General features: G+C 53.3%; 1 protein-coding gene across 2 annotated transcripts in view; it reads right to left on the bottom strand.

The window, feature by feature from the left end:
* The window catches only part of PODXL (podocalyxin like), a 57,696-nt gene extending 39,242 nt beyond the window's left edge, over positions 1 to 18,454 (bottom strand). For both annotated transcript variants that reach the window (XM_017851291.1, XM_017851292.1), the window contains exon 1: positions 18,178 to 18,454. In XM_017851291.1, the coding sequence (XP_017706780.1) occupies positions 18,178 to 18,244 (67 nt within the window). In that variant the 5' untranslated portion in view covers positions 18,245 to 18,454. The remainder of the gene's footprint in view (positions 1 to 18,177) is intronic.
* Positions 18,455 to 18,460: the final 6 nt, after the last annotated feature.

Here is an 18,460-nt window from a genome sequence, read left to right as displayed (position 1 = left end):
AAAAAAAAAAAAATACAAAAATCAGCCGGGCGCGGTGGCACATGCCTGTAGTCTCAGCTACACAGGAGGCTGGGGCAGAACTGTTTGAACCTGGGAGTGGGAGGCGGAGGTTTCAGTGAGCCGAGATTGCACCATTGCACTCCAGCCTGGGCGGGGAAGCAAGACTCCATCCTCACTCCCCCAAAAAAAAGGTGCGTATCACACGTGTACAGCTTGATGAATTGTCCTCGAGGGAATACACACATTTAACCAGCGCCAGATGGTGAAACAGGACAGCTTGTCTCAGAAGCCCTGCCTGTGTTCCTCTCTATCCCTGAGGGTAACCGCTATTCTGACTGAGAAGATTCAGCGTTGTGTCTGTTGCGGGATTTCCTATCAATGGCATCACACCGTCATGACTCTTCCCTCACTCAGCTTTGGTTGGTTTAACTCATCCTTCTCGTGGGGTGCGGTCGCAGACTGTTCACTCCCCTTACAGTGGAGGACTCTATTGTGTGCACATGCCACTATTTATTTGTCCATTCTGCTGCTGATGGGCATTTGGGCAGCTTCCAGTTTAGGGCCATTGTGAGTAGGGCTTCCATGACCATCGCAGTCCCTGTCTAGGGAACTTATGTATGCACTTCAAACAGGTCTGTGTCAAGGCTGCAGAGGACCCACTGTGGCCCTGCGGAGTACAGGAGGGAGATGAACCAGGAGACCAGCTCCTGGCCCCTCCCCTGTGCTCTGACTTAGTTGGCAGGATGCCCCCAGCTCCTGGCAGACCCTCAGGCTGTCTCTGTGTGGGCTGCCCCACTCAGCGGTGTGTCCCAGACCCATTCTCTGACCAAGCTTTCCATCCCTGAGGCCTGGCAGGGAAGGAGTGGCGGGGCAGAAGGGCGCTGCGGGGAGCCAGGCTCATCCTCCGTCCCACACTGGCACAGCAGCTAGCAGGGCTCAGTTCCCATATAATGCAGACAGCACAGGGTTCGATGACCTCTGCAGTCCCACCTGATGAAAATCTGGCCCGGAGTTAGTGACACTGCATCCGCCAGGTGGAGGTCAGAGGGTTGAACTCCACCCCTACCCACTAAAAGGACCGAGCACCTCAGCAGGAAGCTTCTAAATACATTCTTTGGATTACTCATGACTATACTTCTGTGGCTGAAGGCAGAGGGGTAACAGGAGAGCCTGGAATTCAGTCGACGGTGCCACCCAAGATTCCTGCCCTGCCACTCCCTGGGGCTCAGCCCACCACTGCCCACTCTGGTTCCTGTCCCTGTCAACAGCTCCCCACTCCCCATCCTTCTCCCCACTCCCCCTCCAGCTGTTGTTGCTGTTCCTAACAAGAGGGGCGTCCCCATGCCGAGCCCCTGGAGCTTTGTCCAAGCCCCTAAAGCTTTGTCCGTGGTGTCAGGCTTTGTCTAGGGACCACCAACCTGCCCAGGGAAGAGGCTGGTTTCTTCCTGAGCTGGAAAGAACAGACTAACCTCCTTAAAACAATACCCTCCCCAGGGCCTCCTAATCCCTTCGCCTGCTGCAGACCATGTGAATCCTGATCTATCTGCCTGGGCGGTGTGCCCAGGGACAGCCAACCCACCAGCCAGCAGGCAGGCAAGGGTGGGGACAGGGCTGATGCCCGGATGCCTTCGCTCACCTCGCCCGCCCAAGATGGGCTCCCAGACAAAAGTCACCACCACAGCACCTGGGGGAGGTGGCAGAGTGGCCCCTCGCCCTGTCTTCAAGGTCAGTTTAAATGACCACATCCAAGATGTGATGCAGCCTCCACAGAAAAAGTGAGCTCTGCAAATGGAGACCTGGATGTCTGTGTGAGCTGGGGACCTCCTTGGACCTTGGTTTCCTCATCTGTCAAGGGAGACATATCTATCTTGGAACAAAATGAACATATTTTTTAGAATGTATAAGCTTTTTGTTTGTTTGTTTGAGACAGGGTCTTGCTCTGTCACCCAGGCTGGAGTGTAGTATTGTGATCTCGGCTCACTGCAACCTCCGCCTCCCGGGTTCAAGTGATTCGCCAGTCTCAGTCTCCAGAGTAGCTGGGATTACAGGTGTGCACCACCACACCCAGCTAATTTTTGTATTTTTAGTAGAGATGGGGTTTCGCCATGTTGGCCAGGCTGGTCTTGAACTCCTGACCTCAAGCCATCTGCCTGCCTCGGCCTCCCAAAGTGCTGGGATTACAGCCTGAGCCACCACTCCCAGCCCCCGAAATGTAAAACCTTTGAGGGAAATGTTTAAATATTCCAAATCTACAGTAACCTTACTGAGGTCGGGGCTGGAGGAAGGGGCAGCCAGGCTCAGCCAGCCTTGCCGACCCCCTGCTGTGAGCAGGCGACAGGAATGTCTGTGCCCAGTCTGGGTACTGCATGTATCCTGGTACACTCAGGGCAGCTCTGAGACCACCGGGTAGAGGGGTGGACATGCTGCCTCACTCACATGCTGGAACTTTCTATAAATCTACCTATTAAATGACACCTCCTAAGAGCAGTTTATCATCATGACTGTAAACTTAATATTGAGTAAATACTGAGGTGTCTTAGCATATTGGCGGGACTCCGTGCCTCGTTCTTCCTGCATATGATCCCATTTGTGTCTCCAGCACCCTCTGAGGACACACCTTTAGTACCTTTTAATTTTTAATCTTTTTAGAGACAGGGTCTTACTCTGTCACCCAGGCTGGAGTACAGTGGCGCGATCACAGCTCACCGCAGCTTCAACCTCCTCCTGGGCTCAGATGATCCTCCCACCTCAGCCTGCCATGTAGCTGGGACCACAGGTGTGCGCTACCACACCCAGCTATGTTTTTGATTATTTTATAGAGATAGGGTCTCAGTATGTTGCCCAAACTGGTCTTGAACTCCTAAGCTCAAGTGATCCTCCTGCCTCAGATTCTCTAAGTGTTGAGATTACAGGAGTGAGCCACAGCGTCTGGCCTGTTACGTACCTCGTTCAGAAAAGGAGAGACATACTAGCCCAGGAAGGCCCCACCCCAGGTCAGAGAGCCGGATTCTAACCCAACTGTCTCAGGGATGAGCGTTCTACCCCACCCCCGTCCCCCAACACCCATCACACTGGGTCTGCACAGACCCGCACACTTCTCAACTGGCCCTGTTCCTGCTCCCAAGAGCGCCTGTGACCTGTCCCCAGGCACACACACACTTCCAGAGCCAAAGCGCGCGGACATTTGGCACGCAACTCTTCCCCTAGCAGTAAGTTCAAAAACAACCTTGGTAAATATTGTTCTGAGGGAGCACGTTGTCATTCCCACGCCACCTCTGGCCTCCCGCAGCCATGAAAATAACCAGATGTGTACAGGTTTCTCAGTGGCCCCTGGAAACCTCCACCAGGGCCCAGTCTCCACTCCTGGCCTAAAACAAACAAGGGCCCTGAGCCAGAGGGAAGTCCCACATGCATGGCTGTGGGACAGTCACCTCTGAAACGGACAGTGCCTCTGGGAAGAGAGAGAGAAAGTTCCGTGAAATGGAGCCTGTGAATTTCCCAGGGAATGATCTGCTTCCGTCTGGTGGACACTAAAGGTTAAGGCGGTAAGTACAGCTTTCTACATTTCTATCCTCTTTGTGTTCTGTCCTGGCGAGAATTCTCCCCTTCCAGGAAGAACACCTGTGTTCTTCCTGCTGCAGAGTAATTCACAGACGGGCACATTCCCCAGGCAAAATCCCAAACTAAATCCGTGCGTGCTGAGGGTGGGGCAGGAGCAGGAGCTAAGGCTCTCCGATGGTCACCCGCTTACTCTGCAAAGCAGGGCAAATAAAGCTAAAACTACCACCTAACTCTCTCCTTGGCCCCGCAGGTGGAAGAAAAAGCATGATTACCTCCTACAGAGCACACAATCCGAATTTCTTTGGTGGTTGATGACAGTGGAGCCTGTATCTTTTGGACAGTGGGGAGTGGAGTGGATGACTTGGGGGTGGGGGGGTGTCTGCTCCTAAACAAAAGAACAAACAGGGCCAGGCCTCCGTGGCTCACGCCTGTAATCCCAGCACTTTAGGAGGCTGAGGCAGGTTAGATCACGAGGTCAGGAGTTCAAGACCAGCCTGGCCAACATGGTGTAACTCCATCTTTACTAAAAATGCAAAAATTAGCCAGGCTTGGGGGTAGGCGCCTGTAATCCTAGCTCCTCTGGAGGCTGAGGCAGAGAATTGCTTGAACCTGGGAGGCAGAGGCTGCAGTGAGCCGAGATTGTGCCACTGCACTCCAGCCTGGGCAGCAGAGCAAGACCCCATCTAAAAAAAAAGAAAAAAGAAAAAAGAAAAGAAACCAAGTAAGTGGATATCATTAAACAATTGAGGACTGGCTCCCTTGTCCCCTGCCAGGGACTGCAGGGAAAGTTAAAGGCCATGTTCCTTTTAAACAAAGCCAAGTCGTCATGGCCCTCCCTGTGTTTGAGACGTTCGAGTTCGTCAAGGAAGCCCGGTTTCCTACGGGCACCGCCTAGGGAAGTGAATCAAGAATCTCAGGGCCAGCCCCAGTTGGAGCCAGGTGTCCAAACAGCTGAATATTCATCCCCTAAAAGTAGTTTCATTACATCAGAGAGGGGGATCAGAGGCAATGACTGAGTAAATGCCTCAATGACACACACACACTCATGCACACAGCTGTGAATTCACAGCTCTTCTTTTCCCAAGAAACTGGGAGCAAAATATTTATTTCCCTCTAAAGTTTCGCAGGTCAGGAAATTCTTTTTTTTTTTTTTTTTTTGAGATGGAGTCTTGCTCTGTTGCCCAGGCTGGAGTGCAGTGGCGCGATCTCAGCTCACTGCAAGCTCCGCCTCCGGGTTCACGCCATTCTCCTGCCTCAGCCTCCTGAGTAGCTGGGACTACAGGCGCCCGTCACCGCGCCCGGCTAATTTTTTGTATTTTTATAGAGACGGGGTTTCACCGCGTTAGCCAGGATGGTCTCAATCTCCTGACCTCGTGATCCGCCCACCTCAGCCTCCCTAAGTGCTGGGATTATAGGCGTGAGCCACCGCGCCTGGCCACTTGGCTAATTTTTAATCTGTATATAGAGATAGGGCCTCACTATGTTGCCCAGGCTGCTCTTGAACTCCTGGCTTCAAACGATCCTCCTGCCTCGGCCTCCCAAAGTGCTGGGATTATAGGTGTGAATCATTGTGCCGGGCCATCCCTTGTCCCCTGCTCCTTAAAAGCCACGTAGGTATCACATTCCTCTGCATCCCAGGGTCGTAATGTTAGAGCTGGAAGAACCTTAGATGTCATGTGATCTCAGCCCAACAAGTAGAGATGAACAAGCAGTCAGAGAACCAGGCACCACCACGCCTTCTTTGGCATCTAGAACCATGTAGTCCCACTCCCAGTGCGGCTCTCCAATCCTGTGGGGCCTGAGTGCCCACATGTGCCTGGCTCCAGCTGCCACACCCCTCCTGGTCGTTGGACAGGGGAAGGGGAAGCATCTGACCTGTAGTGAGATGAAGAAAGGGCCGAGGCCAGCAAAACACCAAGAGCCCCCAGGACACTACAGGACATGTGTCCATGCCCCTTCACATTACCCAGGAATCCATGGTGTCACTTCCCCAGAAGCCAAACGCATGAGAACAGCCCCCTCCAGCCATTCCCAATGGCTCAGAACATCCAGTGTCCAGCTAGGTTCCCTCTGCAGATGCAGCCACACACACCCATCAGTCCCATGACGCCAGCAGTCCTGGGGCCAAAATCACCCAGCTTTAGACCATGGGAAACACTAAACAGGAAGGCCCCTGAGAGCCACTGGGCCAGCTCCTCATTCACAGATGAGGAAACTGAGGCCTGCAGGGAGGACACTGGGTTGTGAGTGTCTGGACAGAGGATCTCTTTCTTTTGCGGACCCACTCCTCACCTCAACACCCAACTCAGATGGACCCTGCTGTGTTTCTTCACTGTGCCTGCCACCAGCCCTGTGTACACGTGGCGCACCCAAACATAAACACCCAGCGCTTAACCAACAGGAGGCCCCAGGGCCAGTTATAGCTGGCACATGGACACGACTGCCCTAGAGTGCCTGTGGCATTCAGAGATGTGATTCTGCATCAACAGGACCAGACTTCCAGATTCGTCCAGGGCTGTAAAGCCCGAGAATTTCCCTGCCCAAGTGTAACCCCCACATTGGATGCTGTAGGTGAACGAAAAGCCAGGACGGGCTCCCACCCTGCCCTTCCCCAGAAGCCGATCCACAGCATAAGCTCTCTAGAATCCCGGCCATGGAGAAGCTAAACCCAGGATGGCCTCAGGATGAGAAGCAACTTTTTGGGTGGTGCTCTTGGGGCCTCCAGATCGGGGAGGCATGGGCAGGAGTTAGGACAGCACAGGCCTGGGAAGGGAGCAGCAGGGCCCCCACATGCCCTGCACCAAGCTCGGCAGTGCCCCCAGGGCAGGGTGCAGGACTGCATCTGGCTGAGCAACTGGCACCCCTCCTCATTGTCACACCTGCAGGTAGTGCCTTAGGTGCTAGCTGCAGCTGGAAAAGCACATGCAAGCTGGTGGCTTAACAAACAAGCACACCACCCCCTCAGCCACCAACTCCTAGGAACAATGACAGCATGAAGGTGGATGAGACCCACACTCTCAGCAGGCCCTGTTCAGCCAGAACTGTCCATGAGCCACTATGACAGTGCTGGCTACCAGAACATCCTGGAATCCCCTTGTCCAAGCTCCCCTCCAAGCTGACAGGATGATGGGACTCAGGATCTAAAACAATACCATGATGCTGTCAGGGTCAAGGACTCAAAGCAGCAGGGGACAGAGGCACAACAGGAAAGAGCCAGCCACAGGCAACCAACAAACAATGTCTGCCCCCATCTGGGCAGAAAGATCAAACATCAAAAACACACACTTCCATAATTCTTCTAACAGAGCCTCCCACTTCTGGCTAGAAGCAACACCACTGCAAAGACTCTTGAGGGGCCACCAGGCTTGAACATAACTTGTTCTCAATGGACTCTGGGGCAAGCAGCCTTCAAACTGGCTGCGACCTGCCATGTCGTTTCCTATAATCCCCTAAGGTCGGAGGGCCTGGTGAGGTTTCATTTTCATTTCAGCCGGACACATATCAGTGTGTTGTTATAGTTAACGCCTTTCCAGCTTGGTCTTTACGCAGGAGTGTCTGGGTTTTAGTACTCAAAGTCCCACATACCAGGATAACCTGTTAATACTGGGTAAACTGAGACAGTTGGTCACTCTATCTTCACATCAGTATTTCCCCCAAAATATCCTGGGGAAACACGAGTGTTTCACAAGATGTTAATCGATGTTCTACTAAAAAGAGGAAGCCGAAAAGGAAATGGTCCCATGGTTAAAGTACGTTTGGGGAATGATGGGTTAAACAAAGGTAAAAAGTAATCCTCCTTAGAGGACATTTCAAAGCATGTAAGATCATAATGTATTTTGACCTTCTAAGAAGGGAAATGTATTCATTTTATTAAATATTCATTGAGAGCGTAACTATTAAAATCTCGAGGACTATGAAATGTTCTTATTGGACACAGTTTGGAACACAGCTTGCTTTATGGAATATAAAAGTAAAATAAAAAACCTCATACAGTGCTACCCCAGACTTACCATGTGGGTAAACTGAGGCACATAGTAATGCCCCGAAGGCAGATCTGTGAGTACTTCCTACCTTCCCTTCCTATCTTCCTCCCACTTTTCATCCTTGTGAGGAAATACTCCTTGCCCTAGTTGTTGGGTTGTAGCTCCATGCACCTCCCCCAGGCCCTCCCTTTCCTGAGAAGGAAAATGGAGAGCTGGCCACAGAAAGATCAACATCTTGCTTCACTGCCTGGCTCGATGGCATCAAGAGGAATTTCATGCAAGAGTTAGGGTAGGCTCAGGGTTGGATGATCTGAGAAAGGAAAGTGAAAGGGAGACTGGGATCCCAGGGCTAGGAGGGAGTGTACAGTGGGCGTGGCCAGCTGATTAGCCAATCGCAAGCGCATTTATCCAGGTAGAGAGAGAGCCAGGAGGTGGAAGACTGCATTTAACCACGTAATGGGCTAACCACCTCAGGGGCTGCCAGGATCAGGGTGCAGGTGACTTCTTCAGAAAGCCTGTTTTGGGCTGGGCGCCGTGGCTCACGTCTGTAATTCCAGCGCTTTGAGAGGCTGAGGCGGGCAGATCACTTGAGGCCAGGAGTTCAAGACCAGCCTGGCCAACATGGGGAAACCCCGTCTCTACTAAAAACCCCAAAATCAGCTGGGCTTGGTGGCAGGTGCCTGTAATCCCAACTATGGGGAGGCTGAGGTGAGAGGATCGCTTGAACTCTGGAGACAGAGGTTGCAGTGAGTTGAGATCCTGCCACTGTACTCCAGCCAGGGCAAGAGTGAGACCCTTTCTCAAAAAAAGAGTTTGTTTTGACTCAAAGTCCCAAAGTGCCCCCTAGGGGTGAGCTGAGGAGCACCAGGCAGGAACAGGAAGGTCGGGGATGGGTGGGGGGCCATCTCAGCTGCTTCTTAGCTAAGCCCACCCTGGCTACCTTTATCTGAAACTGTGGTCTGCAACTAACCCTGCCTCCCCGCACTGAGGCCCCCAGCCTGAGTAATGGGGAAGGGCCTTGAAGAAGAAAGCCTGGCCCTGTGAGGTGGCAGAGGATGCTGCTCTAGCATGGCGTGGGGGGTGGGGTAACAGGGTCTGTTGACTCACACCTCACGCTGGGCTAGGGCTGACACCAATACAAGAAATAAAATCAACAAGCCAGGCGCAGGTGGCTCACACCTGTAATCCTAGCACTTTGGGAGGCCCATCAGGCGGATCACCTGAGGTTGGGAGTTCAAGACCAGCCTGACCAACACGGAGAAACCCCATCTCTACTAAAAATACAAAATTAGCTGGGCGTGGTGGTGCACGCCTGTAATTCCAGCTACTCCAGAGGCTGAGGCAGGAGAATCACTTGAACCCGGGAGGCAGAGGTTGCGGTGAGCCAAGATTGTGCCATTGCACTCCAGCCTGGGCAAACAAGAGTGAAACTCCGTCTCAAAAACAAACAAACAAACAAAATCAACACATGTGGATGCTTTCTGCATATCAGAGGCACGCCCTACATGATCCTATTTAGCCCTTGCTATGGAGGAGGGCACAATACCTACTTTCCTGCTGGAGAAGCCCAGGTCAAGGAACAAGTCTGAGATCACAAGGCTAGCAAGTGTCGAAGCTGTGGCTAAAATCCAAGCCTCTTAACCGCAGAGCATCAGCAGAGATTTCCATTTTTCTTCTTTTCACTGTCACAGCAAAACTTTTTTGTCAAAGGAATTCCTACGTAGAGACTCATCATACCGAAGGGCCTTCGTGAAGAGGGTGGACATAAAACTCCCTCCAAATCAGCCTCCTCTTCATTTTCCTCTCCAGCTAAGCACCCCAAACCCTCGGTGGCCCCCAAGGCAGCTCCACGGAATACCTCCTGCAGGTTTCAAAGCCACTGGCCCCAGCTGCTGCTGTCACTGAGGGGTCACTGCCCAAACCCCTAAGACAGTATTTCCTTGGCCCTGCACTCACCCGCTCTGAGGTGAGAGGGGGAGATGGGGAGCAGAAACACTTCTTCCCTATCCACAGGCCAGTGGGGGAACCCAGGTCTTTCCCCTACCTACCCTGCCCAAGGCCTGGCTCATGGGGGTCCTGGGATACCTTGGATCCCTGTTGCAGCTCAAGACCCAATTAGGAAGGAGCCAGGTGTCTTTGTGCATTACCAGGAACTGCCCCTCAGACCAGACGGCTACAGCCACATAACCGGAGGGCTAAGTGGGACCAGGCTGCCTGAGAGCCGTGTTTCACTCATGCAGAGGCGAAGCTGATCTGACCAGCAAGGCAGGGACAGAGGGCCGCTACAGAGAAGCCCAAGGTTTGCAGGGACCAGTTCTGCAGTAGCATCTCCCAGTGACCTACCTCAAATATCCATTCTCTGCTTCCTCTATGTAACTGAACCACTGTTCTTCAGTAAGGCACTTGGGTACCTGAAATAAAAATTACTCTTCCCTAAGTTCTCTTTCCTGCCTCCCTTTCAGCTAGTGTGGCCACATCCTAAGTTTTGTTCAACAAAATGTGACTGGAAGTGTCACGTGTGGTTTCTGGGAGGAACACTCAAAAGAGGAGCCACGTGCTTCTTATTCCTTCCTTTTTCCTGATGGCTGGAACTCCAGCAGCCATCTTGGACCACGAGGCCACATGTGAATGATAGGAGAACCACTACACCAGCCCTCTGAAGTTCTGTGATATGAGAGAGATATAACTGACGCCTGTCTTCTTTAATCCACTACTGATTTTTTGTTGCTATGAGCAGCCAAATCAAGTTCTAACAAACACAAGCCCCAATCCTCAGCTGAAGGATCCTTTGGGTGGGGACAACACAGGAGACATGATACTGCTGCACCTCCCATGGCCCCCCTCCCACTTCCTACCAGGCATCCCTACTCCTTCCTGCCCATATGCCTGTTCCCCCAGGACCTAGGGCTGGTCGCCACCTGCCACTTCCTTCTTGAATCAGGTGAAGAGCCTTGCATCTGGAGAGCACAGGCTGGCAGGCAAGACTTTAAGTTCTAAGCCAGCCCTGACACCCACTCACTTACTAACTCACTCATTCAACCTATATTTATGGAACAGCTACTTTGTGCCAAGTGCTATTCTAGGTGCTGTGGCTACAGCGCAATGGAAGTCCCTGCCCTCATGGAACTTACAGTCTAATGGGGGAGAGACAGACAAATCAGGTGACGAGTGCTATGGAGAAAATAAAAGCGAGTGGGGGGAAACGAGTGTGCTGCGGGGAGGGGTTTCTATGCAGAGCAGCCCCGGAAGGCCTCTTTGAGAAGGTGGTATTCACGGAGTGCTGAAGGAAGTGAGGGAGTGAACCACGTACATATTTGGGAGAAGAGCTGGTTGTATGATCTACTGCAAGTCCTTGCGTCTGTGCCTCAGTTTCTCCTCCCTGAAATGGTCTGTGAGATAAAGGTTATCCAAAGGCAAGCTACCCCAGCTGGAGGGTTCTGTGGTTCCAATTGGTGTGTGTTGGGAGTACACTGGCATGGGAACCTGGCTGGATGGAGACCTAAGGGCCTCAGTCCTCAGGCAGAGCTCCATGAATTTCTTTCTTTTTTTTTTTTTTTTGAGACAGAGTCTCACTCTGGCATCCAGACTGGACTGCAATGGCATGACCTCGGCTCGCTGCAACCTCCGCCTGCTGGGTTCAAGCAAGTCTCCTGCCTCAGCCTCCTGAGTAGCTGGGACTAGTATGCCCAGCTAATTTTTTGTCTTTTTAGTAGAGACTGGGTTTCACCATGCTGACCAGGCTCATCTCGAACTCCTGACCTCATGATCTGCCCACCTCAGCCTCCCAAAGTGCTGGGATTGCAGGCGTGAGCCACCGCGCCCAGCGGCTCCCTGAATTTCAGTTAAGAAGGAGCTGTGGCTTCAGCCTCACACACAGCCAGTATGTTCAAGAATTACAGAATGCCCTCCTCACTGGCTTGCTTAAGTGCTGTCCCTTCTACCCTGATCAGGGTCAGGTAGTAGGAAGGTAAGAGATCAGATAGCTTAGACCCCAGGTCAGTCCACACATCCCTTAGGGCCTGGCTCTGGAAGGCCCCTGCACCCTAATCCAGGGCTAGACAGCAAGCCTCTTTCAGCCACTCCTTGGAATTCTCTTCCCGCTGGTGGAGGCACATAGCCTTCCGGTCATGACAATTGGCGGACGAGGTGCCACCCTGCACCCTGGTCCTGGGAAGTGTGAGGTGGCTGACCCAAGGGGAATAAGGCTACAAAGGAAGAGAGGGTGGTGGTGATGTGTGTTGGGTAAGAGGGTAGGGATGGTGGGAGGTGGCCCAGGGGCCAACCTTAGCTAGGGGACCCCCTTAGCTGAGGGTCTGTGCTTGCCGCTGCTCCAGTGATTCAGGGCAGGGCCAGGACTCAGAGACAATGCAAGAGCTTAGCATGCGGGAGATGTGGGCAAGGGCCACTGAAGAATCTGCAGCTGAACGCTGCATTTTGTGCAGCCAATTGTCCCGCAAACATTTCTTAACCACCTATTTGGCTAGAGGCCGTGGACATGACAGGGGGGTCTCAGCCAGCTGACCAGTGGCAAACACAGACATATATAGGTATAATGCATGGTGGCCAGTACTATGGCACAGTATTCCAGGCACCCTTAGGAGCCTAACTCTTAAATAGCAAAGTGACCCCAAGCCTCAATTTACCCTGATGGTAGAGGGGTAGGGAAAGAGATGTGGGCACAGTATAGGTTTGTCACCATCCTAAAATCCTTTTTAAAGAGGCTTTTCACATGCCTGTAATCCCGGCACTGGGAGGCCGAGGTGGGCAGATCACTCAAGGTTAGGCATTCAAGACCAGCCTGGTCAACATGGTGAGACCCTATTTCTACAGAAATTAGCTGGGTATGGTGGCACATGACTGTAGTCCCAGCTACTCAGGAGGCTGAGGCAGGAGGATGTCTTGAATCTGGGGGGCAGAGTTTGCAGCAAGCCAAAATCATGCCACTGCACTCCATCCTGGGCAACAGAGTGAGACTCCATCTCAAAAAAAAAAGTAAAATAAAATAATATATAAAGGGGATTTGCTGAGTTTTTCCAATTCCCAGGAGGGAATCAGCACTGAAAGGGCTGAGTTCTATTCTGGCACCCACAGCTGACACATATGCGCACGTGTACACACATACATGCACGCACACACACATACATGCACATGCACGCGCGCACACACACACACACGTGCACACCCATCTCCTGGAAAGCCATTTACTGAGAGTCACCGGCAACTTGATCAAATGAACCTACCTCCCTGACCTGCAATCCCCCATCTGAAACAAGCAGGTTGTAGCAGATGATTTCCAGAAGGCTTCGCAGCTCTAGAATTCTGTGTCCTATGATTTTCTGGCTCATTTAGAAGTGGTGTGGAAAGTACCCTTTGCCAACTGAGTTACACATTGCACACAGCCCGTAGGCTGCCTACTCGAAGCAGTCATATGGCAAATGTTATTGCAAATATGAAGAGGCTCCTTTAAGGGATCCTCTGTGTCAATTTTCTTGAAGGCATTTCTTAAAGAGAATGCCCTCGTCATTTGGCCTGTGCAGGGTAGGAGTCACCATCCCGGATCTGCTGCATCACTTGATTTCTTAACAGCACCATCAAGCAGACAGGACACATGATAAAGAGTGACCCATTCAACTTTGCCCGTGTTCCTGGGTCCGGGACATGACAGGAAACCCCATCAGCTGAGCTCCCTGCCCTGCTTCATGCCCAGTGGGTGCAAATAGGAAATGAGCCCAGAGCTGGGTAAAGAGCTCCTGGCTGACGTCCGATGAAAGTGTCCAGGCAGGCTCAGGCTGGTGGGTAAGGATGGGCAGGGCAATGCCATTCTCTTTCTCTGATTATATAGGAATGGCTTCCATTTCGGCTAGAGCAAAGCTTGCATTCAGCAGCCCTGAAGAGGGCCTCTGCCTCAAAGGGTGTGAAGAAGCAGCCCTTCCTGGAATAGGGGTCATCTAAGTCCCCTCCCAAGAAGTCCAGTGAACTGCAGACACGGTTCCTCCCACTTCCCTTAAGAGTGAAGGGCTCTGGGCCGGGTGCGGTGGCTCACGCCTATAATCCCAGCACTTTGGGAGGCTGAGGCGGGCGGAGCATGAGGTCAGGAGATTGAGACCATCCTGGCTAACTCGGTGAATCCCCGTCTCTACTAAAAAATACAAAAAAATTAGCTGGGCGTGGTGGCGGGCGCCTGTAGTCCTAGCTATTCAGGAGGCTGAGGCAGGAGAATGGCCTGAACCCGGGAGGTGGAGCTTGCAGTGAGCTGAGTTCTCACCACTGCACTCCAGCCTGGGTGACAGAGCAAGACTCTGTCTCAAAAAAAAAAAAAGAAAAGAAAAAAGGAGTGAAGGGCTCTGAGCTAAGTGTTGAGCCAGTTCCAACAGGGGTCACCAGCCCCACAGAAGCCTTAAACCTCAGCAGTTGCTTCCACCAGCTCTGGCTGCTGGAGAACAAGCCCACTGGCCAGACATCTCTTCCCAGGATGCAAACTCCCCTTCCAGGGAGCCTGAAGCCAGGGCTGAGGCTGGTTCCCCTCGGTTCCACAGTCCAGAGTATCCCAAGCCACTGCTCAGCGCCTGGTGCTGGGCTGGGCCCTGGAGGCGCCAGTGAGTATGTTGCTGGTTCCTCAAGGGCCTCACCGCATGGTGGAGGAGACACACAGATCATGGAACACACGTTGGTTCTCCCTAGGAAACCAGGGAAGGCGTCTCAGAGATGATGCTTGAGTTGTGGCTGGGAGTGACTCTTCTCCTTCCTCCCTGCAGTGGGGGAATTCTAACCACATGGAGTCCTCTTCCCCTCTCAGCTTCCACAGGGCAGTGGTGTCAAAACCCCGGCCAGCACCCTCCTCTCCCTTCAAACATGGGCTCCTGAGGAAAACCAGACTGGGGGCAGCCTCCATGCCTCTCCCCGGCATCTCTAGGCCTGGGGGACACCCTGAGGACCCTCCTGGGCAGGCCACGCTCCCCTCCTTGGCCCTTCTCTGGGTGACCACACCCCAAAGCTCTGGCCACACTGACGCCAGGTGCTTCTGGGTCTTCCCTAGAAAGGCTGGCTCCTAACCCCCAATGTCCAGCTCACTCATGCCTCAGATCCTATCCCAAGCTGCACCATGCTGGAGACACCCACATTCCCCCACCCCAGCCCTGGGCACCTTGGTTTTTTCCTTGAGTCAGGGTCTGCCTCTGTTGCCCAGGCTGGAGTACAGTGGCGTGATCTTGGCTCACTGCAACCTCCGACTCCCAGGTTCAAGCAATTCTCCTACCTCAGCCTCCCGAGTAGCTGGGACTACAGGCGTGTGCCACCACCATGCCCCGCTAATTTTTTTGTCTTTTTAGTAGAGACAGTCTTACTGTCCAGTAAGACTGGACTGGTTGCCCAGGCTGGTCTTGAACTCCTAGAATCAAGCAATCCTCCCACCTTGGCCTCCCAAAGTTGCTAGGATTCCAGGTGTGAGCAGTCATGCCCTGCCACCATGGAACTTTCTCTTCAGCTCTGAGAGCTGATCTCCCTAAAGCCTCAATGACCCCATCTCAAGAACTGCCATCACAGACTCCCCGTCCCTAATCTGCATCTCCCTCTACATACTACAATGTGTAGAGCCTCAGCCACATTAGGAAACACTGACCCTTTTAATTTTAAAATCCCTATGTGAAAACCCCACCTCCTTCAGGAAGCTTTCTCCAGACCACCCCTTCCAAATCTTACACTTTTACATATGCCTCCCTCTCCCACAGAGTGGCACTGAGGCTTCAGTTTTTATTATCATCTATCCACTGATACCCACAAACATTGGCAGAATCCCAGCACCTGGGGTCCCTTAAACCCACCAGGTGCTCAATATATATGCTTACTAATCATCACAGCTGTTTTTTGAGTGGTGGTCCTGAGCTGGGCGTAAAGCAAAGCCCATGATATATATACTCACTCATCTTCATAGCAACCCACAAGGTATTGCTGTTATTACTTTATAGATTAAGAACCTGAGGTTCAGGGAGGTCCCCTATTTTGTGCATGGTCATGCACATCTCTCTGATCCAAAGCCTGAGTGTTTCCACCCCACCAAGCTGCCTTTCTGTTGCCCAGAATTCATCCATTCAACATCAGATTGCCAATACTGAATCAGCTTGTCCTTTTGGTAGCTGAGGGAACACAGAACCCCAGATATCTTATCATGGCGGAACTAGAGGTCCCTTTGGTTTTTTCTTCTATCTCACAGATGAGGAAACAGAGGCACAGAGATGTGACCTACCACTGTGGTTCTGCCAGATGGTTATCAAACCGAAAAGCACCGAAAGGGGGTCTGATGAATTGTCCGGCCCCTAAGGTGAATGCTTTCTTTGCTGTAGGCTGCATGATCTGCCCATATATTGGAAGGTAAGCTGGGGGAGAGGGGCAGGGATGGATCTGTCTGGGGATAATTCCTTTGTTGCAGAGACTTGAGCTATAAATCTTTCTTGCTTTGAATCGAATCACAGGATTCCAGCAGGTGGGGGGCAGTGTTTATGCTATTCCTGATGACAGCGGCCCAGGCGACCAGACCTTCAGAAGGACAGGGATGCAGCTGGCCTTACTGAGTCCCTAGAGGGTGGTGTAAAATGCACCATAGCTACTGAACAGACCAAGCTTGCTGCAACGCCCCCCCCCCCCCACCACCAAGCCTTTTCTGGCCTCAATATATGCAAATCATCATCACCATCCTGATCATCATCCTCTCCCCATCCCCCACCTAGCACTTTGCACTTTCCTAAGTGCTTCCCAACAGTGCTGCATACTGTAATGCACACAGTGCTTGGATGGGCCAGGTTACTTGCTGGTTATAGCAGGCACTGGGTAATGGTCATTTTTGTTTGCCACATATCAAGCTTCTGCCATGTGCCATGCCCCATGCTAGGCTAGAAGTGGTGCTTCATGGAAGAGACATGGTTTCTGGCAGTGCCCAGGTGCCAGGAAAGACAGTCCCATCCATCCTTGAAGCCAGCAGTGAGCTGGAGTCAGAGCTTTGCCCACTGGTGGCTTAGGAACATTTCCTTTCAGGGCAGAACAGGGAGGGTCTTGTCCCACAGCGCCTCCCACTCCTCAAAGTGAGGGGGGCTCGGCCACCTTAAGCTCAGAAACACCAGGGACTAACCCCTCTTTCCTGACACAGCCCAACGCCCTTCTGGGTGGTTCTAAGAGGCTTCCCAACAAAAGGTTCATATGAAGGCCCACCGTGAAGTCCAGCCGTCCCCAGAGAGTAGGGCTGAGGAGTGCCACCACACTCTGGTGTCATCTCAACCCTGCATGTCATGTGGCTCTTCAGTGATTGCCACCCTGAAAGCTGTTTTGACTGTTCCTCACACTGCAGCCCCTCTTCCAGGGACACACATTCTTCCCCCGCCAGGACCTTCCCTTTCTAGTCAGGCTGGTGGAGTCTCCCGCCGGCCACAGGAGGATGCCCACACCTGCCTGCTCCCTGAATGCCAGCCCCTGCCCACTACCAAAGGTTTCCTGCGGTGTAGAGGAGAGACTGCACTGCCCTCCCATCTCCCCCGGCCCCTTAGAGTCCAGTCCCAAACTGCCAGCACCTGCTCGCGGCAGAGTCCCTTCCCTGTCTGTGCTGTCCCCGCAGTCCTCCTGGCCTAGGGTGATCACACCACCTCCCCTCTTTCTCCCTGCAGACACGTGCTCAGGTGGGCAAGAGAGAATGAGAAATGCGCTTCTCCCGTGGTCCTGAGCCGACTCCGGCTGTTCCTAGGGGCTTAGGAACACCTGCTCTGGTTGAGTTTGCAGCCATCGCCTGTTACCCCAAAGAGAATGAGTAACATTTCACCTTGAAAAGAAACAAGGAGGAAATGTTTCTGAGGTACAGCTCTGTTTCGTGAGAAACAGGTACGGTTTCTAAGGTGTGTCTAAAATGCAGCTCAATAGTATTCTACGAGAGAGAAGTTCCCGTTTGAACAACAGGATTCGAGGGGGTCTCACCATCGTAGCCATGCATTAAGAAGTGACTGCTTTGGGGACACGGAGGTTGGACCCCCACTCAGCCAGGTGACTCTGGGACTATGGAAGGTCCACTTCCACAGTCTCTGTACCTGCCCCAGCACGGGCTCAGGGAGTTGAGCCTGCACACATTGCTTGGAAAACCCTCTCTGCAAACAGATAAGCACATTGCCCGCGTGGGCAGTGGCTGGAGGCTTGTCACCTGCTTCAGGGACTTCCTCGGGAGCTTCTCGCCTGCCTCTTTGCCTGGAATTAACGAATACACAATATAGCCCCACATTCCCTGCAACACGAAGGAAAGGTATAATCAGATCCCGAGGGTCCCGCAGAAGCGTCAAGCCTCGCGGTGCTGTCTCCTTTTTCTTTCCCAAGCAAACTCACTTAGCACCGGCGCGCCGCTGTCTGCCCGGGCAGAATCCACCGCCCACTCCTCCCGAGTGGAGACTGGAGACGAATCCAAGCTCGGGCCCTGCACCTGCCGCGTAGTGGAGTTTGGAGGGGGCGTGGATGGTGCAAGGTCAGGGTTTCGTGTGTGACCCCGGCGGCGACAGGGCTGCTCCGGGTCAGACCACGCGGCGCGTCGGGCTTCCCTGCAACCTGGCCGGGTAGGGGGCACACGGTCACGGTGGGGGTGCCGGCGGAGCCCGGGCCGGCCACTCACCATCCTGGGAGGCCAGCAGCGGCGACAACAGCAGCAGCAGCGCCGAGAGCGCCAGCGCGCAGCGCATCGTGTCCTCGCCTCTGGGCCGGGAGCAGGTGGCTGCGGGGCCGGCGGAGGGTCCGCGCGTCCGGGCGGTAGAAGCGTGGGCGCCGCTCGGGGAGGCCTGTGGGTGGCTCCGGCGACCGGGCTGTGGCCCGGGGCTCCCGAGCCGCGCTGCGCCGGCTCTTCCTCCCTGCTGCTGCCGCAGAGCGAGGCTGGGGCGCAGAGCCAGCGGCAGAGGAGC

The sequence above is a fragment of the Rhinopithecus bieti genome, unplaced genomic scaffold (genome assembly GCF_001698545.2).
Source record: "Rhinopithecus bieti isolate Rb0 unplaced genomic scaffold, ASM169854v2 scaffold_34313, whole genome shotgun sequence".
Taxonomy (NCBI): domain Eukaryota; kingdom Metazoa; phylum Chordata; class Mammalia; order Primates; family Cercopithecidae; genus Rhinopithecus; species Rhinopithecus bieti.
Note: the sequence above shows the minus strand (reverse complement) of the source record. Positions and strands in the feature narration are given on the sequence as shown.